Source organism: Homalodisca vitripennis, chromosome 2 (genome assembly GCF_021130785.1).
Source record: "Homalodisca vitripennis isolate AUS2020 chromosome 2, UT_GWSS_2.1, whole genome shotgun sequence".
Lineage (NCBI taxonomy): Eukaryota > Metazoa > Arthropoda > Insecta > Hemiptera > Cicadellidae > Homalodisca > Homalodisca vitripennis.
Genome location: NC_060208.1, coordinates 150,235,988 through 150,251,537, shown reverse-complemented (window position 1 = coordinate 150,251,537; position 15,550 = coordinate 150,235,988). Strand labels below are relative to the sequence as shown.

Here is a 15,550-nt window from a genome sequence, read left to right as displayed (position 1 = left end):
GGGTCAATTGGTTCTCATTTCCATTACTATACAAAAAGTAAATATAGGTGTTTTTTACATAATCAGGTTCTTCTATGCAAGTTGGTTTACACTCACAATTTCCACTCCTGCCAAGAACATGTCCACTGCCAGGACCACTGCTACATCTTTCCCATCTGCTCCCTGTCCCACCAACTTCTCCAGAATACTCCTGATCTCCTCTTTTGTTTGCAGTCTCCGTTCTGCACGTGCCACATATTCCTCTGAAACACTAACCTTTTAGTTACAATCAAAATAAACTAGTGTAATACTAGTTTCACATCTTTCCAAGATTAGTAAGATTACTTAAATAAGTGAATCACACCACACCACTCATGTAGCGGCTTTTACTATTGATCTGGCAACCAGACTTCATAAATAGTAAACAAATCCTGAAGCTCATGAGGTTCAACTAATGACAACAATAAACCTTCTCTTATAAAAAGTTCAACCCTAGCCTAGTTAAAAGGCAATAGCTCTCTATCAAGAGGTAATGTGTTCAATTCCTAGGAAGGATTAATACAAATTTAGAAATGGGTTTGGATAGCATCCTTTAAAAATAGATTTCTCAAATTAAAATACAAACTGTGTGGAAAAAAGTATAAAAAAGAAACATATGTACCCATGCAGATGATCCAATGCTGACACCATTGTACTGAAGTCAGAGGTAGAGAAATACTGCCACAGAGGTAGAGGCTGTGTGTCCAAACTATATGTAACCTGGTGAAAGTTCTCCACTGCCTTCATTATCTCCTGTGCTTCCCTGCTCAATGTGCCTTGGAGACATCCAAATCTGTGATCAAGAGCTACCACTCCTAAAACTGCAAGTTGAGTAGGTCAGTGAACAATATATTACATGTGAACAACAATTTCACTTGTAAAGTACTAAAACACAAGATATTGTCATTAAATAATAATAGTAAAATATAAAATATAAAATACAGTGTGTGCATATAACAATGCAGCATTAAACAATGTTCCAGTAACTCTCTCAGGAAAATAAGCACTATTGATTTGTGCGGAAAACATTCCCCTACAACTCAAAAATGCATAAGAACACTGTTTTGAGACCTCATATTTTAAAATTTTGGGAAGGGGCTCCCAGACTAACCTTTCTGATAGGAGGTATTCCATATATTCCAGACCTCTAGGAAGCTACAATTCCTCCAAAGGAAAGGACAAGTCATAAAATAACCAACCATTGAGGCTGGTTGTGTATGAAAGGTACGATTTCAAAGCTGATAATATCTTCTAGTTCTGAATGATTACTTGGTGAGGGATCTGGTTGTCTACGAGCATGAACCAACCCATATGTGGAAATTGAATGAATTAAATGGGCCCAGTACTAGGTATCAGGATCAATCTTATAGTTCGTTTCTTCCCACATTATTGACTCTTTGCCTATTTGTTTCTATTTATGTTTCTGGTGAAGTGTTACAAAATACAGTATGCCTACTATACTTACACAATCTATTCTCAGTTTTTTCCTCAAAAATTTAGAGTTAAAAGTCATCAATAGAAATTGACAGTTAAATCCATTAATTTAATTTAAATTTGAGTGCAAATTTTTGTATTGACCCAAAAACTTTTTAAACATCTGAAAATAGCACAAATCCTAAAGTTAAAAAATGCTGAATATACCTTCAAGAGCCCATTTTCGTAATTCTCCGATGAAATCTTTATCAGTTTCATTGCTACAGTTTCTTACTTGCAGTATTCTAAAAATAAGAAAGGAAATAAAAAATAATGTTCATACTAGTTTAATAGTAATTTATTGTTACAATAGGAATTATGTTATACTAAATCAATTTCTCCAGCAACTGAGACTAAAATGAACTTCTGAACTGTGTTACCTACAGTATTGCATGCACTTCTCCATGGTAAAAAAGAGCAACATGGGAATCGTTATAAAGGGCATAATCAAAATCTTTATAAATATCATTGCAGTATTTCTGAGAATGGCCATCAGAACATATCCCTTATCCAGGCTTACTTCGGAGTCATTGAATTTTTAGGCCACTGACTCAGAACCTCAAAGTCAATAAACTATCTATATGGTACCACGAATGTATGTTTGGTTTGGTTAGTTTCTCAGACTTAATTAGGTACAAAAACTGAAGATATTTTTTTAATTCATCACAGTGAAAAAAATTAAAACATTATACATATTGCCAATTTAAAATTAAATTTTTTTTTCCGAATATGGTTTCATGTAGATAAACTTTCAAGGCTCCAGTATAAAAACAACTTTTGTTAAAAAATGTATCAAAATGTCCATAAGCTACAATTTACATGTACTAACATTCCTTCATCTCCTTCAATAGTTAATGATCACTCCAAGAAAGTTTAAAAAAGATAGGTTTTGTGAACTTTCAGGAAAATTGTTTAAAATGCAGAATATACAAAAATGCTATATACATATATGTGTGCACACAAATACATTTTATTAAATCTCAAAATGAGTTCTGAAGACTAGAACCAGTTCATATTTCACCAATTCTGACTTTGGTGTGCTATATAAGAAACTGAAATAGCTCATTTTCCTTTTGAAAATTCACTAATCTGTCTGCATGAGCTCTTCTCTAAGATTTTTAGTCAAAATTTACATTCAATGTTACTACAGTTTAGTATTATGTTACTGTTATTTATTCTATAAACTTGTACATGTTGTATTAAATACCTGTGAACAAAATCATTGGTAACTTCTGTCACTGCTTCTTGGTACATATCAATGTTGCTCTGCTTCATCATCAGCTGATTGACTCTTGTACGGAACTTCTTCCACTTACAACCCTGACTATGGCATTGAAACAATTAACCCTGATACCAGTATAAAACTATTAATAATATTACAATATTTCTAAACTTAATAACAAACATTTCCATATAAACATTTAAACAATGACAGAGCAAAAACAAAGCATATACAATATTATAAAACCTTTCTTTTCGTATGTACTAAAATAACATGTTTGCTACCTTATAATAAATTATGAGATTAGCATCCTTTCTATTAGCTGAACAATTCAAATAGTTTTTTTATACAATAATTTAAAAAGCCTATTGATTTTGGGCTCATTGTTAAAAGAAGTCATGATTATTTTGGTAGTAATAAAAATATACTTGTGTGGGATGTTTTTTTTAGTAGATAACTTATGACTTTTAAGAGGAAAATAAATAAATTCTGCCAATGTAAGTCAAGTTAAACAATTAACAGGAAAATACTAAGGGAGCTACACCTACTCCAACAGTCATCCTCGGCAGTAGACTAGTAGACCTATTGATCCACCGTTTTAATAAATATCTTGACATTTGCTGTTCCGTGCCGCTCCTGGGACCAGATGAAAGCGAGACATTGGTTTTTGCTGTACTCTGTTTAGGTTCAATTGGAAGGTATAAACCAGCTAGAAGCAAACCCTACTGGGCAAGTGAGTGATGGATGTAGAACTCATGAACATCACTTCAAGCACATACTGTTGTTCTACTACAATACCAACAACAAATAAAATACCCTGGGTATCTATTTTGAGATCAGTTAGTAAATTATTTTCTTCTTTATATTTTAAACACAAGCATTGTATTTAAATACATATTGATATTTAAATAAATATATTCTTCTACAGTAATTTATGAGTACAACACATGAACATAGCTCAAAACATCATGACAAATAGACACACAACCATTATTAATAAACCTATAGTACTGTAAAAAAAAAACTTATCATCGGTAATTCTCATAGGTCTTGAATACATACAGTAATGTTAAAGGCCTTTTTATAAATAGATTATGACTGTATTATTCAGATACAAGAAAGCTAATTAACAAGTCAAATACCCTACTACAAAGAGAAATCCACTATAACATTCATTGTATGTTACGATGAATTATGTCTCTATTTCACACAACTCTTATTGAAAATAATCATGTGTTGGCCAGGGATTGAAAAATCTGCTTTTATCGACCCTGACAATCTGCACGATTACCACTAAGGAACTGTGCAAGTGCAACCTATCTACAAATTGCTGAATATTCATTGAAAAAATTGTTAATACCCAAACCACACTGTGACAATATCACAATGTCATATTTCCATATCAATGTTTGTACCAAGATGCTGACCTTTCCTGGACCGCTCATGTTGACGTATTAAGTAAGAAACTCAGCTTAGGAGTCTATGTGATTTGTACAGGGTTCGGCAAAAAAACCTCCCCGGTTTGAGCGAGCCACCGCATGAGTTGTAGTGGGGGTAGAGATGTGGAGGGGGTATTGTTCCGTAGCAGTGTACGTGCAATTTTCAGTGTTCGCCATGGTTTGGCTCGGTGAGCATCGGGCGTTTGTTGTGGAAGAGTTTATTAAAAATGGCGGTTCTGTGATTTCTACTCAACAAGCGTTTCGGATTCGATTCGAACTTGGCCGATGTGATAGTGTTCCTGATACGAAAACGATTAGACTGTGGGTGTCAAACTTTAGACAAACAGGGTCAGCACTAAAAAGAAAACCAACTGGCCGACCCCGTACTGCAATAACACCGGAGAATGAGGCGCGAGTGAGAACATCCATCCAACAGTCTCCAAAGCGTTCAGCGGTTTAAACATGCAGCTGCCCTGGGATTGTCAGAAAGGAGTGTATGGAGAATTCTGCATAAGGAACTTCATCTGCATCCCTACAAAATAATGGTTGCCCAAAAGTTGTCTGAAGAAGATTATGAAACTCGCAGGGCTGCATGTGATGACATTTTGCAAAACATTCCCCCAGATGCTGTCTTCATTTCTTCTGATGAAGCCCACTTCCACTTGTGTGGAACTTTTAACAAACAGAATTTCCGCTACTGGGCTGCAGAAAATCCTAGAACTCCATCAACAACCACTACACAGCCCAAAGGTCACAATTTGGTGCGCCGTTGCGGAATTTGGTGTGTGGGGACCGTACTTTTTTGAAGAAGATGGACAAACAGTAATGGTCAATGCCGATCGCTATTGTCACATATAGAGACATCTCTCCGACCCAAGATCAACCTGTTTGTTTTAGACCATGAGGAAGAAGAAGTTTGGTTCCAACAGGACGGAGCCACAGCTCACACTGCTCGGCGGTCCATGGAAATGTTCCCTGGACGTCTTGTTTCTTTAAGAGGAGACATTTCCTGGCTCCCAAGGTCACCCGACTTATCACCTTGTGATTTCTTTCTGTGGGGCTACCTAAAGGCTGAAGTGTACAAACATCGTCCCAGAACTCTGCAAGAACTAAAAGATGCCATTAGGCAGTAAGTGGCAGCCATTCCAAGGGAAGTTACACAAAGAACTATGGACAACTTCAGGGACAGACTTCGTGAATGTCTTAACAATGGGGGACATCATTTATCGGACATAATTTTCAAAACCAAGTAAAGTGTAGTAAGTGATGTAAAATGGCATCATATAGACTATTCTCAAATATACGTAATTGTTCTGTATGTTTCTTATTCTTTTTGCAAATGCCTATTGAAATCAGGGAGGTTTTTTTGACGGACCCTGTATAATGAAATGGATAAGAGGGCTGGTGGCAGCAAAGACAGTGTGTCATGCCTTGGTGAATTCCACATCAGACATGGCCTGATTGTGTGGGGAGGAACCTCCGAGCACAACCTCAAAAGAATACTTGTCCTTCATAAAAGAACCATAAGAGCAATAAATTGCCAGCCTCTCCTGTAGAGAGGCTTACCAAACTCTCAAAATCTTAACAGTCGCGGCTCTGTATATTCATGCAGTGGTTATGCTTATTGATCAACTGGAATTACCAAGAGGTGAGGACATCCATGCCCACAACACTCGAAGAGCTGCTGACTACCACATCTTCCTCATCATACTACTATATACAAAACTTCCTCATCATACTACTATATACAAAACTTCCTCATCATACTACTACTATCATACTACTATATACAAAACTTCCTCATCATACTACTATATACAAAAAAAAACCATCTTATGCAGGACAGAAAACTCACTACCAGAGAACCTGAAACGCCTACAAGGAACAACGCTTTGACGACAACTGGCTTGTGGAACGACCAATCTACATAATTCAAGAGTTCTTCACCCTGACAATGTAAATCAAGAATTCAATCAATTTTATTGTAAACTTTACGCTATTACATTTCTTTAAGATTTTGTACAAAAAGATGTTCTGATTTCTGTATATTACTCTATAGGATGGAGGTAAATTAAATCTAACATAACAACACAAATACTATAATTTAACACAATAATTCATTATATTGCCACAACAATTAATTTACATTATCCATATCATTTGACTCTGGCACACTCTGACACATATCTAGATCATATTGCAATAAAGTCTCATCGGTAACCTCATCAGTCATTTTTTATTTTATAAATTTCTCTGATACATTAGAAAAAAACATAATGTACAGTAGCATTCCTCTTACCTGGCTAACTTGGAAATGAAAGCCCGACTGGATAAAGATGTGTTTAACCTACACTAAGTTCCTTTCTAAGAAAAATGTAACACAATATGTATGTATACATTTACAAAAACATGCATAAAACATCAAATGTCAACACAACTCAAAAACTCTAGACAGACTAAAAAAATAATTTAAAATTGTACATGAATAAGGCTAAAGATTCATGGAAACAGGTCTGTATGAGTCGTAGAGTTTAGATGAAACATAGTCACCATTCATTTTCAGCTGATCACATCTGGTTAACATGATATCTTTATAAAAAAGTGGCCGGTTAAAATAATGTCAATGTTATGAAAACAGAGACTGGTTAAAACTGTAGCCGGTTAAGAGAGAGGCTATTACATATTTCTCCATAACATTAGAAATGTACCAGATGTATCAGAAGGCACTAAAAATCAGAAAAATCTTGTCCATCTACTGTTTATGCTCTATTATTTTATTTGGAAAATGTTACATTGCACACACTTTCATAAGTTTTATATAGAATGAGACAATAATCAACACTTACTCGACCAAGTGACCCACTTTTGTGTAAGGATACGGATGGACATGTTCTCGGTAATACTTAGTCGACTGCATTGCATCTCTCACTGGATATTCTCCCTCTGAATGGAATACCTAGTAAAATACTTCTGTAATAACTAATACAGAATTCGTTAGAATTTTGAGTAATTTATTTAGAACAGTTAAAATTTCCATATCTAAAATTCTCATACTAACAGAGTCTCTTCAAATTTTCTTTATTGACACCAACCTGCCACAATGTACAAGCCAAATCATGTACCCTGTCTATAAAGTGCAAATAAAGAAAATTTACGTTTAAAATTACATAATAATGAATAGGGAAGGTCAAAATCAAAATATGATTATTCATAATATACACATGAGTATAATAAATAGTGCAGCTTTCATCTATTAGTTTATAACCTTAGTTTATAACATCTTAGTTTCAATCATTTTGGATCATGCATATCCTAGAATTTCACTGAAATTGATAGATAACCATTTCCATCATCAATGTTTTACCTAAATAAATACTAGCGAGTTTAATTAAAATTCAAATCATTCACACATTTATAGAAATAAGATCACATAATTTACTATACTGTTATTATTTTAGATACATTGAAAGTATTCATTTCACAGATATATTTAGCAACCTTAGTAAGTTGAAACCTACCTTAGCTAGATCCCTTGGATCTGAAAGAAACACTAGTGGTCCTTTCCCTGGAATACCATCGAGTTTAACAATATCACCAAATTTTCTGTTTAATTCCACGTGTAGTTCAGTTGTGTCCAGTTTGTACAAGTCTCCTGGATCAGCAATAAAAATCAGTATTATTGCAAGGCTCAAAATACCATAAAGTGTTGTAAATAAAGAATGTAAATTACTTTGTATAACAGAAATGCTATAATATGTAGTGGCATATTATTTATTTATTAAATTTATATTAAATAAGTATAGCTTACTGATGGCGAGAGAAAAGAAGAGACCTGGATTCTGGCCTATCTGAAAATTGCAGGCACTACTACTAGTATGTTGCCGCGCCTTGTTTCGTAATTCCATTATTGTTTCACTGTTTTTATTGATTTGCGGCCTAATTGTTATATTTTATAAGATAATTTAAATGACGGTACTGTTTTGATCAATTAAAATTGAGCAAAATTTATGTTTGTAATAAATTCTAATAATTAGGCTCTACAGTGGTTGTAACAAACAATAATTAAAGGAATGAATTGCTGAAATTGAAAATTTTTGTATTTTTAAGATAACAATTACTAATGTAAATGTAGTGCTTTTATGTATATAAAATTTAACATTTAAGATGAGTCACACTCTGCAGGAATGCCACATTACTGAAAACAAATAACTCCATTGCTAGGATAAACAATTCGCAGGGTTGGCTGTGGGGCGAAGCGCCTGAAATTACCGCGCGGCAACACACTAGTACACAGCTGTGCGCCGGCACGGGCCAGGTCTCTTCTTTTCTCTCGCCACCAGTAGATAGGTGTATGGGTTGTCAATAACATATGTAATAAAATAAATAGGTACTTAGACTAATATAAAATATAACTTTTACCCCTCAGAGCATGGTACAGTTATTATAATCCAATTCGTCTTAATGGTTGGTGAAGCTGACAAAATGCCGTGAGAGGAGAACTCCATTCACTGTCAACTATCTCTCTCCTCATCTGTATATTCAACATCTTCACCCATTTCATGCTCAATACATCAATAATCCGGTTCGTCTGCTAAGTAAGTTTATCTAGTCCATCACCTGCACTCCTAGTGTTAAGCTTAATGGTTGGTGAAGCTGACAAAATGCTGTGAGAGAAGCACTCCATTCACTGTCAATTACCTTCCTCCTCATGTGTATATTCAACATCTTCACCCATTTCATGCCCAATACATCACATTAAAACACTTTTGTGAGCATAGCTGGTTTATCTTGTATCAATAATATGCTGTACTTGTGCAGCATTGATGTATGTCATGTTTATTAATAGTTTAAAATCAACAACCAAAGTTACATACAACAAATTATATATACAAGTCTCTGCCCTAAAACAACCTTTTACTTAACTGTGTCTTATGGTGTTGAATAAATAAGATACATTAACAATTTCATTATACTTCATAGCATACTAATTGTGAGCTTGGTGGGATAGAATGAAATTTTCTGACATTCCCAGATGTTTTATATTATATTCTCTTGGTGTTTCTGATATCTTAACTTAATACAGGTTGAGCAATTGGTGTGAAATACAAACCGATTATGGGCAGAAAACGCCAAACGTTTCCTATTAATGGAAAACTTTTAGGGCCTGGTACTTGTTCAAAGGGTAAAGCATTCTCCCACTCAGAATATCTTGTAGTAACAGTTCTTCTTGGGAATATTTGGAAATTCGTAATACCAGCAGCCATCCTAAAAGAAAAGGAACAGTCTAATCAATATATAAAAAGAGAATACTGTTACTGACATAGACTTCACTGAACTTTAAACTATCTACATATGTTGTATTATTTAATTTTCTTTAGCTTGTGGAACTTCATATGACTATTACAACCTTGTTTATCCGGATTAATTAATATTGGGACCAGAAGTGATCCAAATAAACAAAAATCCTGACAAACCGGGAATACAGAGAAACATGATTATGATGATAAGGAATTGTTGCAAATATAATGGTAAGAGAGTTAATTCATTATTTGGGTGGTTTCATATTATTTTGTTTCACATAGAAAAACAAATTATTCTGCATATTAACAAAAACAATTTGTTCTTAAAAAAATGGAACTCCCTCCATTTCGTAAAACCAATAACAGGAAGTTTGTTAAATACTGCAGGCACATAAACTTCCAGGGCTCGTCTTCTACATTTATTAGTTACTTCGGTACAATTAGATAATTCCAGTAGCTATTTGTCTTTTTTACTTTATAATTACTATTCTGTAAATTATCAAATATGATAAAGAGTTTAAACAGTTTATCTACTTGTAACTTCTTAAGTATCAAAAATGTATTCATTTGGTATGACTTTTATTTTTTTAGGTACAATACATTCCACCTTTTTGCACCTTTTTTTGTACATTCAAACCAGTTTTCAAACCATGCATTCCCCCATGCTCTTAGACCATATCTAATAACTAATTCACATAATGAAATATAAAAAAAACAATGTGTTATAAGGCACAAACTGTTTTATATAATACAATTTATATGAACACACTCTAACTTTATTACAAATAATTTTTATATGCTTATATCATTGAAATTATAACACCTAAATATTTCAACTTGAATAACTAAATATTTAAAAAACCAAATATTTTCTAAAATATTACAATTGCAGTCATTTGAAATAAGAAAATTAGTATGTAAATAATTGTACACATGACTTAATTTTAATTGTTTTACACTTATACGATGGTAAATATATACATTAATCTTGATTTTAAGCTATTTATCAGTATCACCAAGTTCTAAATTACCATTTAAACATATTGTTTATTTGCTTCAAAATCCTCAGTATTATTGTTATTTAATGTATCCAAGATGGAACAATGGCTGATATCAACAGCAACCAACATGAAGTTGACTCACGGTTGTTGAGTTGTTACTTGTGAGTAGTTCAACTTTTAATGCTCTTTAATTTCGTTATTTGTGATTTCCACATCGTGAAGCCTTTTATTGTTTTGTTTCAGGGGACCACAACAATAGGTTAATAATGCAAAACTCGTATTTTACCACTCCAGCCATTAATTTCACATTTACCAAGATTCATTTGCATGCTTTAAGCTACAAAGCTTTTTTAAAAATATTACTACTCGTATGACGAAGAAGCTCTCCGCTTAAAGAAAGATTTTCTTAAAGCAAATGAGAGATATTGTCTTTCTGGCAGGCCAAGAGGATAAACAAACTTCTACGCAGCTAAAGGCTAAAGAAGGCTTACGACTTAAAACTAAGGACCTTAAGACAAGAGGCTAGTGCTGCTCATATTGACAATGCTGCTAACAAAAATAAGGCTGTTTGGGACATCATAAACAGCGAGAAAAATCATCAGCACAAGGACACAATTCCTGGATTTGACTTCATAATTAAAAACGGAGACAAAATTGACGACCCTATAGATATAGCCAACCATTTTAACAACTATTTCTCAACTATTGCTGATGAAACTCTCAAACAGAACCTGTGCATCAACCTAACAATGCAATTTGTTCAGAACCTACCTGTTGAAATGCCACTGACCTCTATGGAACCCACGTCAATTGAAGAAATAAGTAAAGTAATAGACTCACTGAAAACAAAATCCTCTTTTGGCTTAAATGAAATATCCTCAAAAATTCTAAAATTTTGTAAAAATGAAGTAGCGGTACCGCTTTTTCATATCACACAACTATCTCTTCTGCATGGTACTTTCCCCTCAAGCATGAAAATTTCCAAAGTTATCCCTCTTCACAAAAAATCCAGCAAACACCACATAAAATATCTTAGGCCAATATCTTTGATTCCAACTGAATCCAAAATCATTGAGAAAATTGTACTCTCTAGACTTTTCAAGCATCTTCAACTAAACAACCTTTTAACAGAGAAACAGCATGGTTTTATTAAGGGATGATCCACCATGACTGCAATAGTTGATCTGTTTGAGCACATTGTTGACAATATCGAGGCTGGGAATAGTGTAGTGGGAGTGCAACTTGACTTGAGTAAGGCATTTGATTGTCTAAGCCATAACTTGATTAGAAGAAAACTTTTTCATCTAGGAATCCAAGGAACAGCACTTTCATGGTTCTCAGCATACCTTGAAGGAAGACACCAGGTTGTAGAAGTGACTCAGACCATAAAAAGAGTTACTACCATTTCAAGATCTGAGGTCCTGTCAGTGGACCGTGGTGTACCGCAAGGATCTGTGTTGGGGCCTGTACTTTTTATATTATTTACTAATGATTTTCCTAAGGTTTTACATTCATTCAGTAATTTAGTCATGCATGCTGACGATTCTATGCTATTAATTGCGAATAGCTCAGTGGAAAATCTAGAAATAAATTCATACATTGCTGTTAACTTTGCTATGGACTACTGTAGAAACAATGACTTGGTTTTCAATGAATCAAAGACGAAACAATGTTCATTTGGGAACAAGGAGGATGACATTTCAGATCTACCAAATCTTCAATCTGTCAGCTCAACCAATTATCATGGAATCATTGTTGATGACAAACTCTCTTGGCTAAATCATATTGATAATATATGCCTTAAGCTTAGCTCAGCAATTTATGCCATAAAAAGGACGAAAGCTATAAGCACGACAAAAGCCACAATAACAGCCTATCATGCTCTGTTTGAAAGCCATATGAGATATGGCTTAGCAGTTTGGGGTGGTTCAACTGAAAGAAATCTCCAACAAATCTTCATTCTTCAAAAAAAGGCTCTAAGAATCATGGCCGGCTTGGGATTTAGAGAGAGCTGTAGAGGGGTATTCAAAGAGTGGAGGTTATCAACAGTAGTCAGCCTTTATATTGTAGAGTGTATTGTGATAGCTACAACTCATAATGTCCAACAGCACCAAGACATTCACTCTTACAATACTAGGCATGCCAATAACTTTACTTTGCCGATCCACAAGTTAACTCTCTCTGAAACAAAACCAACCTATGCTGCAGCAAATTTTTTCAATAATCTCCCTGATGAGCTGAAGAAAATTGAAGAAAGGAAGTTGAAGAAAAGCCTGCACTCCTGGTTCCAAGAGAGACCCTTTTACTCAGTAAAAGAATTCTTGAATTGGAGAGCCGACTCGCAGAGAATGTGAAAACCTAGGCAACTAATGACAACAAACCTGGGAAAAATTTTTAAGATACTATGTATTTGACGCCATTTCCTTCTTGATGAATGTGAAAATAAAGAAATCCTTGTCTTGTCTTAAATGTTTTATATGTTTGTGTCATTGGTGTTAACATATAACTTTGAGTTGATTTAATTAAACTTGCTAACATAAATTATATACAATATTTGTTCCGAAAAAAGTCCTTAGATTCACCTGACTTGGTAACCAATCTCGTACTTTTACTATAAATTTCCTATTTTTAAATAGTCTTTAAATCAGTTTAGGAATTTTCCCACTGCTGAAGACAATTAAGATAAGATCCTTGGCCCTATGGATTTTTTTATTTATTATCTCACAGGTACTAGGCTACATTGAGATATGTTATTTTACTTCACAGCACTGTGAAGTGCTGGCTGGGGGCATTTGTGATAAATCTTCTGGAACTTTCCAGGTCTGGCCGGTTATCTCATCTCTGACTGGCAGTGCAGGATGTGGCAGCACCTTCATTTACCACTTTATAATAAGTAAAATATACTGGTCTGCAAGATTATTTGCAACCAAGCCATTTACATTTTAGGTTTACATGGAATGGTTCTGTAAATTGATTCTCCACTTAATTAATTTCTCAGAAATATGATCCTTTCTTCCTTTATGAATACCATATCTCAATATAAAAGATTTTTAAATGTGACAATTTATTTGTATACATTACCATACCATAACAAGCATATAGAAGAAAACCTATGACAAACAAGTGACATTTTATTTTAAAATGCTGAAAGATTTTTCAAAATCCCCCATGACAAAGTCCACCTGTTTTGGGGATGTACGTTGTAACCAATAGTATGTATCTTTTGTTTGAAAAATACTATTTCAGTTCCTACTTAATATGTATATAGATTTACAAAACCTAAACACTCAATAAGTAACTATGCTTAGCAATATCAACAAACACATATTGTGTTATCTACAATATTTACCTTAACCTAACAACAAAACAAATCTAGCATTACTGATTGCTTAGTTTTATTTGATTGGTTAGTTACTTGGTTATGTATTTATTTATATTTTCTGTTTCTTTTGCTCGTTAGTAAATACTATAAAACAGGCTTTGGGAAAACCCCTGCAGCTTCAAAGTCCGATAAAATTTACTGTGGTTGCCCTGTGTGTGCCATTAATTAACCAAAAAGGAAAATTAATTTTATACCAAGTAGAAGTGGTAAAATGTATTAATAGGTATGACAAATATTTACAAGAGATTAACCTGATGTGTGGTGTATTATAATTTACTTGTCAGTTAGTAATTCCGGAATCTAAATTAATATGGGAAAGTATATCTGTTGAGGGTTATTATTAGGGTATATCTCGCTAGGAACCCATCAAGCATTTCTATCTCTAAATGTGGACCAAGTTGAAGTGACTTTTCCAGGATACACGTATGTAACATGATATGATGAAATATATTTTCCCTTTAAATTAACTTACTAATTGCAACTATACAACTATGCAATCCTTTGTAAATTTCTAAATTGTTGAATTTTAACATATAACAAAATTTCTGAGGATTGATTTCATACTTTTCCTTAATTAATTTTCATATTTTGTTTTTGTCGTAATCAAATATGTTCTAGCGTCTCATTGTGACTTAAAGTACATTTTACATACAATCGTTTAAAATAATGGCTGATGGTTAAAAGGTTGCTATTTATTTTTCATATCCAAATCTTATACTCAGTATGATAATTATTCCCCATCCTTTAATTTAACATTTTAAAACCACATGCATTTTGGAATTGAGTTTACTATTTATTTATACCACCCTGCCTTATTCACGGTTAGAAAATAATCATTAAATTTGGAGTGGTATAACATTTTTAGGATGCCTTAAAGACGTTTAATGGGGCGCGAAATTGCCTCTTCTGCTAGTCTGACTAAAGTTATACCTATCCGATGTCTGGGTATCCATTGCAAAACTATTTTTTTTCTTAGATTTAAGGATTTTTAGATATATTTCAAATATCTTGGTTGTAAGTCCATAAACTATTTTCCACGGCTATTACAGCTGCTTGAGAATCTGTTAAAAACGTCAGTGCTGTCAAAGGTATTATCATTAATAAACTGAATGTTTTACAGAATTTCAATTAATTCTGCAGTATATCTAGATAAATACATATTCAGAGAGTATTTTACGATAACCATGATATATGGAAATTAAAAGACTCAGCCCACTCCACGTTTTGATTTCGAACTATCAATATAAACAATGTTTTAGTCCTATGTTATGTTAATTGTGTTTCTTGCCATTTGTTTCGTTATTTCTTCATTATGTAATTTCTTAGACATTTTACATTAGTTTTCCATTATAAAGGCATTGCAAAATAGGGGTTTCTTCATTACTTATACCACAAATAGGGGTTAGTTCAAATCTCATTGATTTTTACGTAAATAAAGGCTTTTTTGTATACCCAATATTGCATGTCACTATGAATTGCATTAAGACACAACTGTAGTTGACTGGGTGGTTATCTGGTATGATCTTATAAACTAATCCACCTGTAAAAAGCGTCTTCTAAAATTTAATGGCATTCTTGTTGCTTCATGCTTTAGTATGTAGAACAACAATGGGAGTTGATTTAGTATGATATCCATTTTGTTAAGTTCCATTTTGGTGCAATGTCTTAGTCTATCTAGGGTATACTTAGGTTATGTACTTTACTACTTTCTCTAA

General features: G+C 33.6%; 1 protein-coding gene across 4 annotated transcripts in view; it reads right to left on the bottom strand.

Annotated features, from left to right (window-relative positions):
* LOC124354887 (cytochrome P450 CYP12A2-like) overlaps positions 1-15,550 on the bottom strand; it is a 47,834-nt gene that overhangs the window by 9,417 nt on the left and 22,867 nt on the right. For 2 of the 4 annotated variants that reach the window (XM_046805662.1, XM_046805663.1), the window contains exons 1-8: positions 13,540-13,787; positions 9,263-9,417; positions 7,671-7,804; positions 6,999-7,108; positions 2,699-2,815; positions 1,660-1,736; positions 641-839; positions 97-250 (exon numbers count right to left, since the gene is read on the bottom strand). In XM_046805662.1, the coding sequence (XP_046661618.1) occupies positions 97-250; positions 641-839; positions 1,660-1,736; positions 2,699-2,815; positions 6,999-7,108; positions 7,671-7,804; positions 9,263-9,417; positions 13,540-13,583 (990 nt within the window). In that variant the 5' untranslated portion in view covers positions 13,584-13,787. The other 2 variants (XM_046805665.1, XM_046805664.1) reach the window with 2 other exon arrangements.